Source organism: Tenrec ecaudatus, chromosome 15 (genome assembly GCF_050624435.1).
Source record: "Tenrec ecaudatus isolate mTenEca1 chromosome 15, mTenEca1.hap1, whole genome shotgun sequence".
Classification (NCBI taxonomy): Eukaryota; Metazoa; Chordata; class Mammalia; order Afrosoricida; family Tenrecidae; genus Tenrec; species Tenrec ecaudatus.
The window spans coordinates 27,122,538-27,143,022 of NC_134544.1; the positions used below are offsets into that span (position 1 = coordinate 27,122,538).

At 57.3% G+C, this 20,485-nt stretch overlaps 1 protein-coding gene across 3 annotated transcripts in view; it reads right to left on the reverse strand.

Annotated features, from left to right (window-relative positions):
• Positions 1–16,032: 16,032 nt before the first annotated feature.
• Positions 16,033–20,485, reverse strand: part of CTIF (cap binding complex dependent translation initiation factor) — a 263,218-nt gene continuing 258,765 nt past the window's right edge. For all 3 annotated transcript variants that reach the window (XM_075533017.1, XM_075533018.1, XM_075533016.1), the window contains one exon: positions 16,033–19,423. In XM_075533017.1, coding sequence (XP_075389132.1) covers positions 19,208–19,423 — 216 coding nt within the window. In that variant the 3' untranslated portion in view covers positions 16,033–19,207. The remainder of the gene's footprint in view (positions 19,424–20,485) is intronic.

Here is a 20,485-nt window from a genome sequence, read left to right on the forward strand (position 1 = left end):
TCGCGCTCAGCACCCCAGGAGCTCTCTGTTCGTCCACGTTATGTCCTGCTGTCCCCAGGCCCAGGAGAGGAGCGGCTTGGGCGGTTTGGTTTCTCAGTGCCTTTGCGGGGCCTGGCACAGAGGAGGTGCTCAAGGCCACGCGGGAGCGAAAGGCCAAGCGTCAGTGTCTCCAGGTAACAGAACAGGTACACGAAGGGGCTGCTCAGAGGAGGAGAGGAAAGCTGGTGTCACAGTGGGCAAGCACCTGGCCGCTCGCTCGCTAACTGATGAGTCCCGCCAGCAGAAAGATGCGGCAGGCCACTAGTTTCCGGAGCGACGACACAGCCCTTCTCTGCCCTGCAGCGTCACGTCACTGGGTGGGACTTCACTTCACCTCAATGGGGCTTAGTGCGTCAGTGCTGTGGAGAAACCAGGCAAGGGGCCGAGAGAGAGAGGGAGAGAGAGAGAGCAGGGACATGCTTGACTGCTGCTTCCGTGGGCGTTGCTCGTGGACCCAAGACAAATGACAATGTCAGTCTTCTCTCCATGTATCATGATGCTGCGTACTGGTTGGGAGGGGTCTTGTCTTCTTCATGTGGGGGGTCAGTGGGGGTGGGGTGGGAAGCCGTGCTGAAGGCTGTAGCCTTTGTCTTTGGTTTTCCTCAGTAAGTGCCCCTCATCCTCTTCATTTTCATCACACAAGGGCGTGTCGTCGGCACGCCCCAGATGATCAATGCCACTTTGCCACCTTGGGGCGCCTGGCAGGTTACTGGCATTTCAACCACCAGCAGGACCACCTGTGGTGGACAGGCTTCAGTGGAACTTCCAGACCAGGAAGGAAAGCCCAGTGGTCTCCTGAAGATTGGCCCCCGCCAACCCCCTGGATGGCAGCAGACACTCCCTCCGTACAGTCTCGGAAAAGGCACTTGCTGGCTGGACAGGCGGGCCACCTCCAGAGTGTCTGCCACCAGGGGCTTGGGCAGCACATGCTGAGGGTTGTGAAGACGGGTAGCGCCCCTCTGTTGTGCATGGGGTCACCATGACTTGGAGCCAACTGGACACCGACTGGCATGGCAACAATGGCATCCATGACCTGGTAGCTGCCTCTGGCCTGGCTGCCCTCAAAGCACCCAGTGCCTGTCTCTGCCCCACAGAGAGGACAGGCTTGCTTCGCCCCACCTGCCGGCTCTACCCGTAGCCATAGCTTCTGTAAGCGTCTGCAGACCCTACCCGACTGTGCCTGGCTCAGTGTTTCACACGGCTGTCTGCACCCCCCATCATCCAAACACACACCGAACTGTGGCGATCTTCCTTTTCCGGATGAGACACGAAAGCCCTAGAAATCACCGGAATGCCTGCCCAGGTCCTCAGAGTACATGCTGATTTCTGCCTTCATGTGCATGATCTGCTTTCCCCTCCCCAGATGAGAGAGAAGCCACAGGAGGAGAGAGAACGTGACGGCCTGTCTGTGTTACCCCCACCAAGCAAGGAGCCTTCGTGAGCACTTGGAGGTAAGGGTCCAAACCTGCCCAGGGGCTGGAGGGAGCAAGGCCTGGCTATCCGCTCCTACAAAGACGGCAGCCTGGGAAACCCCGCGGGCCCGATCCACCCTGTCACGTGGGGTCTGGAGGACCTGAGATGGACATACTGGCACCTGACCGCCACAGCAGCAGTGTGCCCGTGTCCTAGGACAGTGCTGGCCACAGGGTAAGCACGTGAAAGCACAGATTTATTGAGTCAACACAGCTGCCTGCAGCCACCGTACTGTCGACAGGGGGAAGGGAGTGGGCCCAGGTTCCGGAGTCTTCCTCTACCATTCTTACCATTCCATCGGCCAGGAACACAACCCATCCAATATCAAGGTGTGAGCTTGAACCTCCTGTTTCTCCTCCCCAGACCACTGACAGTCTCAGAAACCCATAGCAGTGATCCTACCCTGTCCCATAGGGTCATGGGGAGTTGAGATCCACTGGAGGGAAGGGAGCATTTTTCTGTGTGTTGAGACTCTAGCTCAGTTCATCGCCACTTGAAATGCTCTGGGTGTCCCCGCTGCCCTTATCTGGGTCCTGGGGACCCATGTGGAGCTGAGGGATGGGCCTGACAGGTACGAGGAATTAGACTATGGATCTGCAGGTACCATCACTTTTCCAGGGAAAAGCCCAGAGCACTGCCGGCCCAGCCCAGCCGGCTCACTGAGCCCAGACAGTGGGGTCACTCACAGAGGGCTCAGAGTCTGGCTCTGTTCTCCGCTGTCCTTGGCCCTCAGGCAGTGGCGGCTGCCAGGAAAGCTGTCCCACCGGCTGAGCGGCATATTTGTGCTCTTGGTTTTGAGGCACCTCCGCCCAGTTGGGAAGGGGGGTGGGAGGAGAGGGGTGGGTTGTGGGAATTCCCAACACTTTGAAGTCTGCCAGAGGAGGCAGGATGAGAAGTCTCTGAACCCCTGATGTAGAGGGGACAAGAGTAAGAGGACTCTGGTAGGTGAGAAGAGGCATCAGGGCACCTTATCCCTGCTCAGGTTGGCCTGAAGCCGAAAGCCTGGGATGGGAGGGCAGTTTGTCTGGCTTGCAGAGGTCAGCAGTTCAAAATCATTGGCTGTTCCTCGGGGCGGAAAGAGGAGGCTCTCTACTCCGTAGGGAGTCACCTGTCTCAGAAACCCACAGGGGCAGTCCTGCCTTGTCCTGTAGGGTCACCAGGAGTCACAGTGAACTCGCTGACAGGGAGTGACCCAGTGTGTAAAATATACAAGACCAAAAGTACCAAGGGTGGAGGGGGTTGGGCCCGATTCACCCCTCCACCCCGTGGCATTTTTCCAAACGCCATTTTCAAAGCCCCTTTCTACCTCTTGGTATCTGGAAGAAGCTGCGGGGGGGGGGGGGTAGAGGGTGAGGGCAACTCAAGGTCACAGTCATGCAGCTGGCTGGCCCAGTCTGGGTGTTGGCGAGATGCAGCCACTGTCACCTGGCCGAGAGGGTGTGTGAGGCTGGCAGGCAGGTAGAGGACAGTGGGTGGGAGAGCCTACAGTGAGGCTCTGAGAAGGGAGACACTGTAACCAGCAGCTGTGAGGCCGTCTGTCAGGGCCCTGGTCTGTCTTCCACCCCTGCCTGCCTGCCTGCCTTCCACCCCTGCCTGCCTGCCTTCCACCCCTGCCTGCTGCCTGTCTTCCACCCCTGCCAGTTGCCTGCCTGCCTTCCACCCCTGCCTGCTGCCTGTCTTCCACCCCTGCCTGCTGCCTGCCTTCCACCCCTGCCTGCTGCCTGTCTTCCACCCCTGCCTGCCTGGGCTCCTTGGGGAGGGAGATGGCAGCACGTTCAGATCCCTGAGCACCTGACATAGGTACAAGCATGTGTGCACACACACACACACACACACACACACTATCTCACACACACACACACACACACAATCTCTCTCTCCCACTCACACACACTCTCTCTCACTCACACACACTATCTCACATACATAGTCTCTCACACTCACATACTTTCTCTCTCCCACATACACTCTCTCACTCTCTCTCTAACACACACACACACACACACACACACACAGACATGGTCATTTACTCTTCCACTCATGAAGAAACACATGCAGCCTCATTTTAAATGTGATTGTGATACACATAATGTGCATCTTGCCCTTTTAACCACCCTTAAATGTACTGCTCAGTGACACGTCACACTTGCCGTGTCCTGCTGCCATCACACTGACTATGCACTTGAGACTTTGACGTCACCTCAGACAGACCCCTCCACCAAGCGTTTTTCCTTCAAACATCCTCTTTCACTTGAGTTCTCTCTTCTCTCTCTCTGTCTCTCACACACACACACACTCTCTCTCTCTCGGACACTCACATTCTTTTACATACACACACACACACACACACACATACACACACACAGAGTCATGTGTGAACTCAGGGTCTCTGGCCTTGGCTTCATAAATCATGCGATGATGTGGGGGTTTGGATTTCCTCATCACTTTCCCCCACGGTCAGCCTTGACAAGGTCATGTCCTACCACAACACTGCAGACCTGGGGGGCTTCACTACCCCACTGGGTCAGCCTGAGACCTCCACCAGTCCTTTGGGTGATGGGATTCCTTGCTCCGTGTATGCTCCCTGAGGGGCAGGGGAAAGAGCCAGATGGCAGCAGTGAGATGCTGATTTGAAGAGTGCAGGGCCACTGGGGAGTAGGGGCAGTGGACCAGCAGGAGGTGGGGATAAAGGCAGGCTGGGAGGTGGTCCTGTTGCAGGGTTCAAGGGTGGCTGCTTCTTCCACACACAAGACACAGCGGCTCTTCAGGCCTTGGGCTCCCTGTGGTTCCCAAGATTGCTCGCTGGACCTGCAAGAGCCTGTATTTCATCCCATTGCCTCTCACACCAACCCTTTAATACCTAGCTCAATTAACCACTACAGATAGCAGTGAGGAATGGATAGCTCTGACACAGGGCTGCACTGTACATAGGTTAGAAGCCATTGGGGTGAGGGACTACTCAGGGGACCCCAGGCCCTCTGGACAGAGTCCCGCTCCCCATGTCCTCTGTAGCTCAGCCGTTACAGGGATGTCAGAAGGTCTAGGCCCATCTTGTCCTCCATTTCAGTCAATGTCTCACCTATAACTCAACTTGGAACATCGTAGAAAGGGGGATTTTAAAGAAAAACCAAGAACACTACATTGTAACCAGGTCCCTCGTACCTTCCCTTGACTGGGCCTCCACTGCTACCAGCCAAGGTCACGGGGGGACTTTGGGGTGAGGAGCTGGTGGGATGGTTTTACCTCAACAGTGTGATTGCAGCAGGAGTCACGAACCAAACTGTATGTCAAATCAAAATCTCCGACTGACCTTCATGAGGCCCGGGTGCCCATTTTGGCCAGGCAAGGATGCTCCTTCTGAAAGCTCTTCCACCTCTGGTCCCTGGAAGTACCTTCTATCTGAGACTTCCTGTCTGTGGTGGAAAGAAGCCTGGGGGCCCTGACACACCCTCCCCCTTGCTTCCATAGCAGCCTGGCCTGGTGGGGCTGAGGCCAAATTGGGAGAAGGCAGGGCCCCCCAGTCCACCCCTCACACCCCACTTCCTCAAAGGAGGCATGGGTGCCTGCTCAGACCTTGACTTGACCCCTGACTGAGAGACATTGTCTCATGGAGCCCCAGAACACCTGGCATGGGGTGAGGTCCCCAAGACGCCAGCTAAAGACCCCCAAATACTCTCCATGCACCTCCTCAGAGCAGAGCTAGGATGGGGATAAAAGGGCAGCTGGACGTTTTCTGGGCAACTCGGGGTGGGGTAGGGGTGGGGGAGACAGATAGGGAGCAAGGGTTTGGGCATGGGGTCCTCACCTGCAGGATGACATCACACCTCCTGCTCACTGGGGATCATCAGACACAACAGATACTGACAAGAGGCCAGTCAGTGGGGCTAGGGCCTGGAGGGTGTCAATCACACTGGGACCCAGCGGATCCAGCTGGACACAGTCTTGGGCCTGGGTGGCAGGGGGACCATCCTGAGGGAGAGCCAGGGGCCCTGGCTGTCCCCTGCAGGCGGAGAAGCGCAAGTCTTCTGCTGTCCACAGCGTGGGCGGGCCAGCAGGGCTGCCCCTCTCAGGGCTTTTTGCTCCTCCTGAAAACCAAGGGTTCAGAGTTCCATGCTTCCAAGTCTCCACCAGTGTTTCAGGAGTCCTGGGGCATCTGGCCTCTTTCAGGAAGGAGCCAGGCCCCCTCTAGCCTCCTAGGAGGACCCAGACCCTGGACAGAGTGGGCAAGGGAAGGTCCTGGCCAGGCCCCTGCCCAGCCGATGGCAGGCACGCGGTGGAGCGCGGCGCAGGGAGCGACTTTACTGGAAAGATGAAAGGAAATTGCATCTTTAATAATTCACCGGCCGGGTTGCAGGAGGCAGGTTGGCGGGGCCTCGGAGCCGCCGGGCCATCCCAGCATCTGTTCCTGGAAGCCCACTGGCTCCAGAGCCGGCCCGAGAGACCTGGGCCTCCATCTCCTGCTGGCCAGGGGACAGCGGGAGCCGGCGGAGTCTAGACCAGGGTGAGAGGTTAAAACACAGCCATCCCGGGAACCTGCTAAATTGATATCCCCAGCAAAAAGGGAGCTGGAAGAATCAATACGGCAGCAGCCCAGGAAAGCAGCCAAGCTCAGTGGAGCAGCGCGGTTGCAGGAGGGAGGTTCAGTGAGCAGACGGAGCCAGCACCGGGTCTGGGGTCCTCAAGGAAGGACCGGAGGCTGGAGGGTGACCGAGGTTGGGCCACCTGTTCACCTGGCAGGGTGGGGTGCTGTCTGCCGGGCCTGGCTTTGCCCGTCCTGCCGGTTAGTGGTGTCACTGGAGAGACCACACCTGGCGACCCCATCAGAGGAGGCTGTACCCAAATGACCGTCTATACAATGGTTGTGTAGAGTCTCGGCCAATATATATACACCCTGTAGTTAGTTAGCAGGACAAAAACACTTTTCCCAAGTCCAGCTTACACGTATCATGGCCGGCACGTTGACAGTTGCAGATTTTTTCTCTCTCACATTTTCTGGTGGTGTAGCTACAATATCGGGAGCCTGAGACTGGGCCGGTTAGCGTTTGCGAACCTGCGTCGGTAGCTTTGTGAAGAATAAAGTGGTAATTAAAGGGAAAGAAGGAGAGCAGTAAAAAAGGACGTAAACTCATAAGATTGTCACTCTTGTCTCTGGGTGTAGAAAGACCTGGCAAAGCAATTCTGTTGCTTGTTTTCCTATCAGGACGATTGCATGTAAGCAACGTAACCCAACACTTCACATACATGTGCATTTAGCATCTGTCGGTGTGTGTGGGGGGGTGTATGTGGGGGAGGGGGGCGACTTCAGAAAGTTCACGGAAAATGGAATTAAAAGGGAATGGAATTTCCCCGTGCACTTTGAAGTCCCCTCTATTTCTGAGATACTCTTCTAGGATCACAAGGGGTAATACATATTCATGAGTCCTGCGTGGTCTAGCATGGGAGGAGACCCCTGGGGTGGGGTGGGGTTGAAGCCACGAGGTGTTCGGGCCGTTGTCCCTCTCAGCCGGGCGCCTGGACTCCCGTTCTCTCTCCTTCAGAGGGGCTGTCCTCACGGCCCAGGAGCCGGTGGTGCCCGAGAGGAGGGAAGTGGATTGAAAGGGGGAGGAGGAGAAGATGCCCAAGACGACGGCATCAGGACAATGGCAGATTCTGGAAGCCCGGGATGCTGGGGTCCTTTCCAGCCCTGTCCTTTCCTTGGGCAAGTCATGCTCCTGGGCTTGCTCCCTCCCTGGGAATCAGTGATGAGGTTGCTGTGGGCAGCCGTGTGGGGGCCCCCAACCATGCGACTCCATGCCAGTGGAATGAAACGTTACCCACCCAGTCCTGTGCTCGCCCCGTGACCGGCTGTGGGTCAGACCATGGTGACCCCTCTCGGAAAATCAAGAAAGTAACTCCTCACTGGCAGCATGTCAATTCTGACTCACGTTGACCCTGCAGAACGGAGTAGAAATTCCGCTGTGTGTCCCCAAGACTGGAACTCTCTACGGGAGCAGAAAGCCTATCTTTCTCCCTCTGGGGGGGGGGGGGGCTGGTGGTTTAGAACTCCAGCTCCTAACCCACAAAGCCACCTGGGCTCCTGTGAATGACCCACAGGGGTTCTGTTAGCTGACCTTTCAGACGGAGATTGCCAGAACGTTCTCTCCGGCCTGTCACCATCTGAAAGTTCCCCTGAAGTGTGTTTAGCATCTTAGCAACATGCAAGCCTCCAGCGACAGATGGGCGGCGACTGTGCCATGCCTGGGATCCAGCCCTTCCACGTGGAAGGTGCCGGTCCCACCACTGGCGTTTGTAGTAGTCCGACTGGTTACAATGACACACTCCCCCACCCTACCCCCCAGGTCTGCAGACTCTTGGAGCCCCTGGGTGATGCAATGCAGAAGGCCAATTGCTCTGCTGTTAGCTTAGGAGGTTGGGAGTTTAAGTTCACCCAGGTACACCCTGGAGGAAAGATCTGGTAGACTACTACTTCCAGGAAATCAGCTCTGGGAAGTCGCCGGGAGCCCAGTTCTCTGGTGACACACAGGTCAGCATTGACTTGCTGGTAACTTGTCTTTCCCATCCAGTTCTCCTATGAGGTCAGTCAGGTGAGTAAATTGGACTAGGTGAGTTCTCCATGAGGGTCACCAGATTCCCAGGGCACCTAGGCAGGCTCAGCCAGATGAGCTGTCCACCCCTCTCTCTGGTTAGCGAAGACTTCACAGGAAAAGCCAGTGCCTTTGGTATAGGGTGCGGTAGAACTGCCCCTGCCCTGTGGGCTTCTGCGACAGTAAATATGGGAGTGGAGAGCCCCATCTTTTTCCCAGGATGGTGGTGTCGAACTGGTGATCCTGTGGTTAGCAGCCCAGTGTGTAATCACGACACCACCAAGCATCCTAGTATAAAGGTGTGGTGAGGGCATCTGACCACCTGGAACTGGAGGAGGGTGAAGGGGGGAATTGAGAGCCTCGACCCAGGGCTGGCTCTTTGAAGTGGAGGCCAGACATGCCTCCGCCCTCCCACCTTGTCACCAATCAACAGCAGCCATACTCCCACGATGACCTCTACTTCTCTGCTGGACCCAGTTACCTGCCACCCCTGCCTCCCAGAACTCAGGACAATGCTCATGAGGTCACGGGTTACTAGGGAAGTCACAGGCTCAGTTCTGAACTGGGAAGGACGCAGGAATTCTTTCTCCACTCGAACGGCTTCTCAGCTGTGCCCACAGGCAGGTCTCTCCTTGACCTCTAGGTTTTCAGTCCCTGGCCCCTCCAGCCTCTGGGGCAGCCCGGCCTCTGGCTTACATGGACGAGCATCAGGAAGCTTTCTTGCTCCACTTGGCAAAGTGCCCAGAGGGACCCCGCACCCGCAGTTGCTTGAGCGCAAAGCTCTTGAGCTCTGTGGGCTGAGAAGTCCGGCCCAGTCTCCTGGTTCTGCTGCTGTTGCTTCTCACCACCTCCCACTTTTCCCACGCGACAGCTCTGTCTGCGTTGCTCAGACCCAGGAGGTTCTCAGAGCAGGGATGCCGACTCCCCTCCTAGTTAGTTCTCTCTCAGCGTTGCTGAGGTCACCCTCTGTTTGGAGATTGACTGCCTTGTAAGCCTAGCAGGATAGCAAGACCAAACAAGCCCCTTAATAGAGCTCCATACACCTAATTTGCATGGTCCTAATTGAAGGGTCCCATGCACCTGTTTGCCAGTTGTCCCATTGTTTTGGTGGGCCCCGCGCACCTTGGTCGCACAGCACACCCCAATCATAAAAAAACACACCCAAAAGATGACACTCACTCCCCTGGAGGGGATTCCCCTCAGAGCAGCCCTGCCCGGCGGGCCTCCAAGGCTGGACAGCTACAGCAACAGAAAGGCTTCTCTTGCAAGCCAACCATGGCGTGACCCACAGCACCACCAGGTGCCACCTTTGAAGCTGTCCAGTAGGCCCATCTTGGCCGCAGATGGAGAAAATGAAGACCGAAGAAGACTGGCCCCCAAGGACGCCAAGTTTCAGACACATGGTCTCCCAACCCAGTGCTCCTCCTAAAAACTAGGGCCGTGTTCCCTTTCCCACCGTCCTGGTGGTGGGAGGAGTGGAGTGGCCTGGAGACAGGGTGCCTGAGCCAAGGTCAGGGGCTTCCCCCAGTCACTGCCTGGTCTTGGGCTGCCCCTGCCCTCTGAGGCTCAGCAGTCCTTCTGAGATGTAGGTGAGGCCAAGTGGTCAGCCTCAAAGGACCAACAAGGCCCCCCCACACGAGCACCATGCACCAGGTCAGTGCAACCCGACCCATCTGCTGGAGCCACCGCCCGGGAAGCCATCAGGGGACAGAGGCCAGGCAGATCCAAGGGCCCCGAGCAGAGGCAAGCCTGGCGTCAAGCAGCCATTCCTGTGCGGAGCCCAAGCTTTTGGCTTAGAACATCGCCCCTCTGCCATCGCTCCAAGGAGGTGTAGCGGTCAAGCGCACAGCCAGTCGTGGACAGGTTGGCAGTTCTCCCCACCCCCATCAGCTGCCCCAGGGGAGAGAGGCACTGGTCAGCATCCCTGAAGATGGCGGCCTTGGGAACCCATGGGGCAGGGCTACTCTGTCCTCCACGGTGGCTGTCCGCTGGATTGACTTGATGGGTTCTGGTTTGGGTCTCACTCCTGGCTCTGCTTCTGACACTTGGTCTAGTTCCTCAGGCCCCGCCAGGCATCCTGCTAGCACCAGGCCAGAGGAGGGCAGGAGGACGTCTGTCAGAGGCAGATGCTGTCATTAAAAAACAAAGCCGGCTCACAGTCTGGTCTGTTCATTCCAAACTAACCAAGCTCACTGCCACGGAGTGGACGTCGGCTCCCAGCCACCCTCTAGGACAGGGCACAAGTGCCCCAGGGGGTTCCCCAGACTGCAAAGGAGTAGGAAAGCCCCAGTTGGTGATTTCGAACTGCTGACCTTGCAGATCCCAGCCCAGTGCATAACCACTACACCAGCAGGGCTCCTTGAGGAGAAAGGGAATGAGTCATTTTTAGGAATGGTGGGAGACCCGGTGGCGTAGCGGTTATGTGTGGGGCTGCTAGCCGCCAGGTCAGCGATTCCTCGGGAGAAAGAACGGCTTTCTACTTCTCAAAATAGTTACGGTGTTGGAAACTCAAAAGGGCGTTTATCCGAGTCGGCATCGACTCGATGGCAGTGAGTTTGTTTTCGGTTTGTTTTGAGGAAGGATTGAGATTGACTTTTGTTAACCAGTGCACTACTGAGTGTGATTGGTTGTCTCTGACTTCTACGGGGGGAAGTCTCTGGTGGTGGTGTGGGTTACGGGTTGGGCTGAGAACCACAATAGCAGCAGTTTGAAGCCACCGGCCAGCTCCTCAGGAGAAAAATGAGGTTTTCTGCTCCAGTAAAGCTTTACAGCCTAGGAAACCCATGGGGCAGTGCCATGCTGCCCTACACGGCCGCTGTGACTGGAATCAAATCGATGGCAGTATGGTTTTCTGACGTCCTTCGACCGGGGTCCAAATAAAATGAAATCCTTGGCGACTTCAATCTCTTATCTGTTGATCATGATGTTGCTCATGGGTCCCGTGCTGAAGGGTTTGGTTTCCTTTACCTGGCGTGGTAATCCATACCGAATCCATGTCGTCTTGGATCCCCTTCAATCTTCTTGGCTTTCAACAAACACGGGGCATCTTGTCGGTTGTTAATGAGCCTATTTTCCACGTCTGATGCCACATTCTTCCTTAGACAGCTTCTCAGCTTATTCCTCAGCTTACACATCCAAGAAGTCTGGTGGGAGGAGACACACCTGACACATACCGTTTCTGACTTTCAACCCCGTGGCCTCCCCCTGGCCTGTGTCCCACAAGAGCACAGGTAGGCAGCCTGGGATTTCCCGCCTTCACGACGGTGCCCGCAGCTTGTTAGGGTCCACACTGACGGACGCCTCTGCGCAGTCAATAAAGCACAAGAAGCAGCGCTGTGGTCTTTTCTACTTTCAGCCGATGGATCGGAGCAATGGACGTTCATTCTCCCACGGCTTCTTTTCAATCTGGCTTGCATTGCTGGCAGCTCCCCGTCAATGTACTGCTGCATCCATTTAAAAATTAGATTCAGCCAAAGATGCATGTGTATGTGGTATTAATGACCTCACTCAATAATTCCCACAGTCTGTGGGGCCACCTTTCTTTGAAATATGGATACAAATATGGATCTCTTCCAGTCAGTTGACCAACTAGCTGCTTTCCAAATTTCCCCGCATAGACTGTTCCCAGCGTTTCATCATTTTCAGAAAACATTTCAACTGGTATTCTATTAATTTCCGGAGCCTTACTTTTGGTTAATCCCTTCAGTGCAGCTTGGACTTCTTCCTTCAGTTCCAATGGTTCTTGGTCACATGCGACCTCTTGACACGGCTGGATGGTGGTCCATTCTCTTTGGTACAGCGACTCTGTGCATTCCGCTCATATTTCGATTCTTTCTACATCATTCAGCATGTTGAACATGGAATCCTTCAATATTATAACTCGAGCCTTGAATTTAAAAAATTCCTTCAGCTTGAGATATGCTCAACACATTCTCCCCCTTTTGAATTTCCAACTCCAGGTCTTGGCACATTTCATTATAATGTTTTACTTTGTCCTCTTGGGCTGCTTTCTTGCACTTTTCTGTTCAGCTCTTGTACTTCATCATTTCTCCCAATAGCTTTAGCTACTCTTTGTTTAAGAACCAGTTTCAGGGTCTCTTCTGACGTCCACTTTGGTATTTTCTTTCTTTCCTGCCTTTTTAAGTGGCCTTTTGCTTTATTCATGTATGATGCCTTTGAGACCACCCCCAAGCCTGTCCAGTCTTTGTTCATCAGTGTTCAGTGGGTCAAATATGTTCATGAGTTGGTCTCTAAATGCAGGTAGGATGTATTCAGAAGTCCTATTTTGGCTCTTGTGGACTTTTCTTAATTTGCTTCAATTTTAACTGAACCTGCACATAAACAATTGATGATCTATTCCACAACTGGCCCCTGGCCTTGTTTGGCTGACGATATTGAGCTTCTCCATCATCTCTGAGCACGAATGTCACTCACTTTGATTTCTATACATCCCGTCGGGTGAGGTTCATGTGCATACGCACACTGTCTTGGAAGAAGAGTAGCCCGTGTGCTCTTTGGAAGCAAAGATGGTGAGACTTGAGACATATCCTCAGAGACCAACTCTCTCCCGGAGCAGGTACCATCCCTGGTAAATAGAGGGCCAGTGAAACAGAAGATGACTCTCATCTGGATGGACTGACACACTGGCTTCAATAATGGGCTCAAATATCACAGCTGTGAGGACGGTGCAGGACCGGGCAGCGTTTTGCTCCGTTGGAAGTGACTCCATGGACCCTAACCACTCCAGGGAGCAGATGGCAAGTGCAGTTTCTGGACATGAGTGTTCCCTTGGGGCGTTTACAGGATCTCAGAATCAAATGGATCCGCATCTTGCACTCTGCAGAAAGATCCCTCTGGCATTCAGAGGTGGTCCACGAGCTCTGTCGAACACCTCCCGCAGGAAGACCTCCCTCCCCCCGTCCCTCCCTCGGGACTTCAGTCGTTCCTCTGCCACACTATCCACTGCCCCTTGCATCAGGGCGTCCACAGCTCACTCTTGGTGCCCAGTGCCAGCCGTGCTAACCTCTTCTTCCCTATCTCTGAGGACACGTGTTTGACACGGCGGGGTCTCAGGTGCACTATCTGCCCACAGAGACCGCGCCTCTGTGAGCTCACCCTAAACCAAGCCTCAAATGCAAACCACGGCTGCCCAGGGTGTCCCCATGCACAGCGAGCCTGGAGGACAGAGCAGACCTGCCACACAGGTTTGTGAGGCCGGGAATCTTTACAGAAGCCAACTGCTTCATCTCTCTCCTTTGGGGTGGCTGGTTCGAATCACCGACCTTCTGGTGAGCCGCCCAGAACTAGTGAGCTAGTGGGACTCTTTTTGTGATGCATGCAAGCTTTCTGTTGACAAGGTTGCGTTCCCAAAGGGAATTGATATTCCAGGTGCGGTTTGACCGGAGCTGAGGGATACCGGAGCATTTCCAGCGGGACCTGTCCTCCCCAGCAGACGTCAGTTGAAGGGTCCTCGCTCTGGGCAGGTTGTCTGTAGCCACACAAATTCTTCCTGAATGCAGAGAGCCGATGCCAAGTGTGAATTCTGGTGGAAGGTGAGGGCCAGACATTTGAGAAGGGAGGGGGGGTCTCCTCCCCACTCACCCTGTAGTCCACGCGTGGGTTCACTTCTGACTGCATGGTCCTGGGGGGTGACAACGGCTGCTGCCTGAATGGCTGGTGGTTTAAACGTGCCCAGAAGAGTCTCAGGAGAAAGCTTGAGGACCTGCTTCCCAAAGCTTCCAGCTTTTAGGACCCCGTGGATCCATGCCTCCTCCCCTCAGGCGTGGGGTCTCCAGGGGTTGGAATCGACTGGGGAGCTGTTGGCTGCTTTCTGCAGTCTGAACGGGCAGAGGGAGGGAGGTGTCAAAGGAAGTTGCTTACCCAGGGGGATCAAGTCCGTTTCCAGGGACTGCAGGGGTTCTTGTGGGTGGACGCTGGACCTTGCTGTGCTGTTGGGCGGTGTCCCTTCCTCAGAAGAAACGGGCCTCTCCCGAGGACAGCACAGACACATGCCATTGCACCGGGCTTGCCTTTATTGCTCTTCGAAGTTGTTGTTTTTTTAAATAACACATTGCATGTTTGTGGCGATGCTCCCCACAGCAAGTGCTTGCTCACTTCCTGCCTCCGAGCCAGTGTGGTCCTTCTCACAGCGGGCTCAGTGGGCTCCACCGCAAAGCGTGGGCTCTGCTTTCACAGGCGCCGGGTAACCCAAAAGGCTGTGACTTGCTGTATAGTGAGTGTCTCTGAGGCCGGCCTGCCCGCCTCCTTGGAGGATGTCTGCTCTCTGTGGGAAACAGCTGTCCAGGGAGCCCCGGCCACCCCCAACTCAGTGAGCACCTTCTCTCTGCTGGCCCCCCAGCTCGATCACAGTGGGGGTTCACTTTAAAGGCGGGCATGCGCAGAGTAGCAAGGCCCCAAGGCAGGGACTTGGAGGGCTGAGCATGGCGCTGGCGGTGCGGTTGGTGCCCCCAACCCGCTGTGGGAGCCAGGGCTCAGCCACACCACAGCCTTCGGGGGTCACAGGCCTGTCTGCACACACTGCATGGGACCCCTTTACCCCACCGGCTGCCCTGGTCACAGGGCCATTGGCCTCCTCCACCCATTTCCTCACTCTCCAGGGCACACAGTGCACAAAGCTCCCATGGCAGCATCTCTGCAGGCAGCTGGCTGAGCCAGTGTATGTCAGGGTGGCCAGCCAGCTCCCTGGGGAGGCAGAGGAGGCCATGCCCCACGGCTGGGCTAGTGGACAGGACGCTGAGCTTCTTCCGCTCACATCACCTTGCTAAGCCTCAGTGTTCTCCTCTGTAAAATGGAACCGGGTAACACTCACCTGCTGCTTCTTCATGAGACCAACCGAGGCGGCACTGACGGGTGGATGGACGGACACACGGCTCTGCGGGGACTGCCAGACGGCAATCACTCGTGTGAAAGCATAACCCATCTGTCTCCTCTGCCTTCTTTGCCTGGCATTTGTGTGCTCCCAGCTGATTCATGCCCAGCACGGAGCCTGCCTTCCTCCCGCCTCCAGACCCCCATACAGATGAGACCCGCCTCCGGAGGGCAGCGACGCGGTCCAGCGCAGATGTGGGCGGCAGGGTTGGAACTTTGCTGCTTATTCGGATGACGGATCTCGGGAACCTTGTGTAGTCAGGGCAAAATCTCACACAAAATCTCCCCTCCCTTCTGGCAAGTTGTGTTTGGGAAGAACCCCACCCCCCACCCCCACTGAGTGCTTGTCGCTCCTCTCCCCCTCCATTTTGACCTCCAATTTCTGCTCCTACTCCATTGCATTGAAAAAAGGGGGGGGGGGCTTGACAATGATAACCCATTTGCTTAATTAAAATGTTTTCTCTCTCCCAACCCAGGCTGCGTACCACGGACTGCTTCCGCACAGCTGGGTGGCAGGGTGTAACTCTGTCATGGGCAAGGACCGCATCTCCACCTGCCTCACCAAGCCTGCTGCCAGCTTGGCAAGGACATCCCCACCCCAAGGAGGAAGCAGACGGGCAGGTTCTAGCTACCCCAGGGGGAGCAGCTGTTACCAGGCGGCAGTGTCCCCAAAGCCTTGCCATCGAGGGACCGTGCATCTGGGAAAAGAAATCATGTGCCCCTTTGAGACTTGTAGATGACTCACTTGACCAACTGGGACCGGGCAGCTCCTTGCTGCTGGACACTACAAATGCCACAACCACTTCTGGGGAGAGGGGAGGTTTGGGGGTGCAGAGACTCAAGGCTGTCCACACCTCTGGCTGAGACGCCACTTTCCACAGGACTGTCTTAGCCCTATGACCTTGGTGGTGTCTGAACCCATGATCCCTGTCCTCCTGGGCTCCCCTTCACAACCTTCACCCCTTACTCCCACCAGCACCTGCAGAGGCGCGACCACTCGGGGAGAGAGCCCCGTAGCTGGGCACACAGAGGACACGGATCCAGGGTCTTTTTGCTTTTTGGTGGTGTTTATTTTTTTTGAAACCCACTTGTCGTTCGGGTTCGGCTGGAAAGCAGGACACCCCGAGGGGGCAGGGAAGGTGGTGTGGAGAACAGGACGCATCTGCAGCTTGGGCAGGAAGCCCCAGGCCCTGCTCGGGGAGGTAGGTCCAGCTCTCGGCTGGCTTAGGCCGAGGGGGTGAGGGTGAGGTGGGGGGCAGCCCTTCCCATCCAGTGTCCAGGGCAGAGGGGATGCTGCCTTCTCTGACCCGAGTCCTCCAAACCCAGTCTGAGGTTTCCCAACAGCGTGCTGACTGTGGAAGGCCACAGGCCCCACTGGCTGTGTCTGGGGTGGGTAACAGTCTTGGGCCTGGCTCCGTGAGGCCCGTTGGGGTGGCCCTGTGGGGGTGGTTCCTGCAGGCGGCTTGGCTGTTCAGGGCCTCTGCAGCTGCCCAGGGAGTGGTCACGGTCAGTGGTACCACCCCACCCCCACTCCCTTGGAGAGAATAAAATAAAAACTAGAATAAATACCGACGCGGCCAACATTGACATTGACATGGGTGGACAGGACGCCCTCCCAGAGTGGACAAGGAAGGGTGAGCAGACAGAATCTGGGTTTGGGGTGTGCACCCCCCCAGGGAGGGCAGCGGTGAGGTCTCCGGCCATATTCAAGGGTTCGGCACAGCTGCAGGCTTCCTGGAGTGGGGGTGGGGAAGCAAGGACGAAGGTGCCCTGAAGAGCAGGGCCGGCCTCACGAACTGGGCAGTGTCTGTGTCTGGCAGGCGAGTCGGAGAGTGAACACAAGCTTCAGCCTCACAACGACACCCAGCTGGTCGGCCCCCGCCCCCGACATTCAAAAGCCACGTGGGGTGTGGCCTCGCCCTCTGCAGAGGGGGCCCTGGCCCAGGGGATAGGAGGCCTGTGGGGTGCGCTGCCCCCTCTGGTTCCGTCTGCGTGGTCTCCCAGGGGTCTCCTGTGGGGACCTGCCTTGCGCTCCGTGAGATATCGGTGGTGTTGTTCTAGGATGAGCGTTCTGAAGCGCCCCCTTTCCACATCTGGCAGCCGAGAAATGCAGACAGGGGCGGCGACAGCTTTGGAGAAGCAGCTGAAATGGGTGTTGGAGATGGGGCCAGGGAGCAAGCACCTCCCACAGACCCCGTGTGTGGGGCCGCCGCCGCACAGCACGCTACTGAAAATGTATTCCTACACACGCACACACGTCTCTTACTGTGTCTGAGCTCTGGCATCTTGGTCTGGGGCGTGGGGGACTAGCCAGGTGGGGGGAAGCCCGTCCCAGCCTCTCCCGGGACCAGTAGACCCTCCATACACCTGTACTGGAGCCCAGGGAAGGGGCTGGGAGACCCTCTCCTCCAGTATGCCGATACAGGTGAGACTGAGCACACTGCCTCGCCACGTCCCAGGTGTCCCTCTGTGAACCCCTGGCCCCTCACAGCATCCCCTTCAAGGCCCTGGGCCAAGGAGGGGGTGGCAGGAAGGGAAGCTTGGGAAGAAGGGGGTGGGAGAGAAGAAGGCCACCCTCCTGGCGTTTCTGTCAGCACCCCCACCTTGTCCCCAGCAGCATCACACCCTGGGGGGCAGAGGCAGGCTGGGTGCTGAGGAAGGCCTGGTGCATGGGGACCCCTGTCCCTGCCCCACCTGCTCTCCTCTACTCGGAATAAATACAGGGAGCCTCCCTGGCCCACCGTCGTCTCCTGGTCGGTCAGATTGGGTCTGAATGACCCAGAGGGTCATTCCGTTGGTTGCTGATGTCCCTTCCTGGGGCTCATCCCCCCAACCCCCTATTGCGTTCTAGACCCTGGCAACGGAGCTGGACGGAGCTTTTCTCCGGGCACCGGTCTCCCTGTGCACGCCTGGGCCCAGGCATCAGCACGGGGATGGCACCAGGATCCTTCTAGGAAACTTCAACCTGCCCCCAGGACTAGTACTGTCCTCCCCCATGATGCACTAGGCCCCTGTCCCCCAGTGACAGGCAAACGCCCTAGCCAGCCGGCAATGAGCCTGGGCCCATGGCACAGTCCTGGGGGCCCTGGGGAGCCAAGGCCCAACCTCCTCCCTGGAAGGGGCTTTAGCTTGGGGACAGTCCTCTAGTTCATTGGCTTTCATCTGCCGGCCATGCTGCTGTCCCTGCTCGCCACCGGGCGGTGGGGCCAGGGCGGCCTGAGTGCGGCCCGGTGGGCAGGACCGCCCTTTGAGAGAGAGCAGAGCTAACAGGAGATGGCAGGGACACTGGAGGCTAGTGGCTGAGAAACACAGGGCTCCAGCAGGACCCCCGCCGCGGCAGAAGTTTCCAATTACCCTAATTGGCTCCTGGCAGGCCGGCTGTGGCTAGAATCCTAGCAGAGCACCCCGCCCCCCCCACCAGCCTGCCCCGGGCTAATCAGGGGCCCTCTCAGAGAGGAATGTATGCTCACCACCAACTCTTTCCATTGAGAAAAGAGACTTCAAAGGAACCGGCTTTAGGAAAATAAAACACAATAAAACAAAAGAGTGCAAATGTAACTGTCAGGGCCCTGCCCCCCTGCTGGACCCCTAGGCCTGAGCTGGGGGAGGGGCGGGGGGCAGACGGGAGGAGCATGAAGGTGACCTGGGGGGTGGGGGAGGGGGAGGGGGAGCCCGGCCCTCCTCCCTGTGGCTGACAAAGGCCCCCAATTACGGTGGCTGTGGGGACTGGGCCGGCCTTTGTCCTCGGGGACATCTGCTACATGTCGCCTCCTGCCAGTTGGCGACAGAGGCAGACAGAGTGGGGAACAATGCTCGCCGTCTACGACCCACTTTTGCAGGCTCGGAGGTCCTGTCTGACCCAAGCTGGGCCCCACGGGAGAGGAGTCACCTAGAGGCAGCCCTGGCACAAAGGCGTGGCGGTAGGCCGGGGTGAGCTGGGAGGGGGCAGGTGCAGGAGGACAAGGCGGGGGCCACTGTGGAAAGAAAGAGTGCCCCTCTGGATGGGGGTGGCATGCTTGGGCTGGGGTGCCGGTGGGGGCTCCTCTAGGGGTTGGTCCCTCCCTGCCTGGCTCCAGCCTGGCCCCCGCCCCTCAATCTGCCTGCCCCCCTCCCCAGCACCTTCTCCTCTCCTGCTAGGGCCACTCTGCCTTCCCGCCTGTCCATCTGGCCTTGCGCCCCAGTGCCCCAGCTGCCTGCGGGCGGCCCGCCGGCGCTCCTGGCGGTCAGGCTGTCAGTCTCTGGATGGTTCTGTTGTAGTACTGTGTGATGGGGGGCGTCAGGGGGTTCCAGCTATTGGCGTGGAGCTCGATGACTTCCAGGAGCAGCGACCGGGTCAGCATGGACTCCGAGGGGCACAGCATCTTGTCACGGGCACTGGCCAGGAGCTCCGTCATCATCTCGGGCAGCTGCTCCTCCAGCAGCCGGCCTGTGCTCTGCAGCTGCGGGCGGTGGAAAGGAGTTAGGGCCAGTAGGCTGCAGTGGTGGGGGAGAGCTGGCAGGCCTCAGGGATGTTCAGCCTGACTTCTGGGCCTCGGAGGAGAAGGAGGAGGAGGAGGAGGAGGAGGAGGAGGAGGAGGAGGAGGAGGAGGAGGGCAGAGAGGCCTGGGGTGTTGGGTCGCTTTGGATGCCCAGTGACTCCCACCCCTGTGCTGGCCCCCAGGGGTTGTCTTTACTAGACAGATGGATGGCTGTCCAGTCCTGGGGTGGATTTGAACTACCAACCTTATGGTCAGCAGCTGGCTACCTAACCAGTAAGCCACCTGTGGGAGGCCACATTGCAGTCAATCTGCTGGAAGCAACAAGCAGGAGCAGCCAGGGCTGAAGGAGCCTCCCATAGACTGGGCCACTTCTGCCTCTCACCCAAGGGCCCCTCTTCCAGAAAGCCCTCCCTGACTAACCCCTGAGCTGAACCGTGGCCGCCCTGGCGGTGGTGAACCTTTGGAGATGCACCCCGCCTACTGTTACCTGTGTGTGTCCAGGTGGAACCCAAGAGCAAGAATGAGCCTCGGGCCCCCATTCCTTCCTCACAGCCCCCAGGTGAGGGGAGAAGTACACACCAGGACAGAAGGCCAGACACAGACCTGCCCGGTCATCCTGCAAGGCCCCTGATGGGTCACTGTGACCCTGGCTGGCTGCCCCTATGGGCCTCTGCTGAGTCTCTGTCCACCCCCATCTGGGCCCAGCATTGACCTTTCCCCATCCCCCATCTTCTGGAAGGCTTCCCCTCCTTCACCAGGCCTTCCTTGACCTTCCTGCCCACCCTGACCTCTCCCTCGGGGATGCCTGTTCTCTGCCCACACTCCTCCTACACAGACACTACATTCAACCTGAGTGTGTGTGTGTGTGTGTGTGTGTGTGTGTGTGTGTGTGTGAGAGAGAGAGAGAGAGAGAGAGAGAGAGAGAGAGAGAGAGAGAGAGAGAGAGAGAGAGAGAGAGAGAGAGATCTTTTTCGGAACCAGACTGGAAGTGCTCTGAGGGCGTGGCTTTTGCTTCCCCCTCCT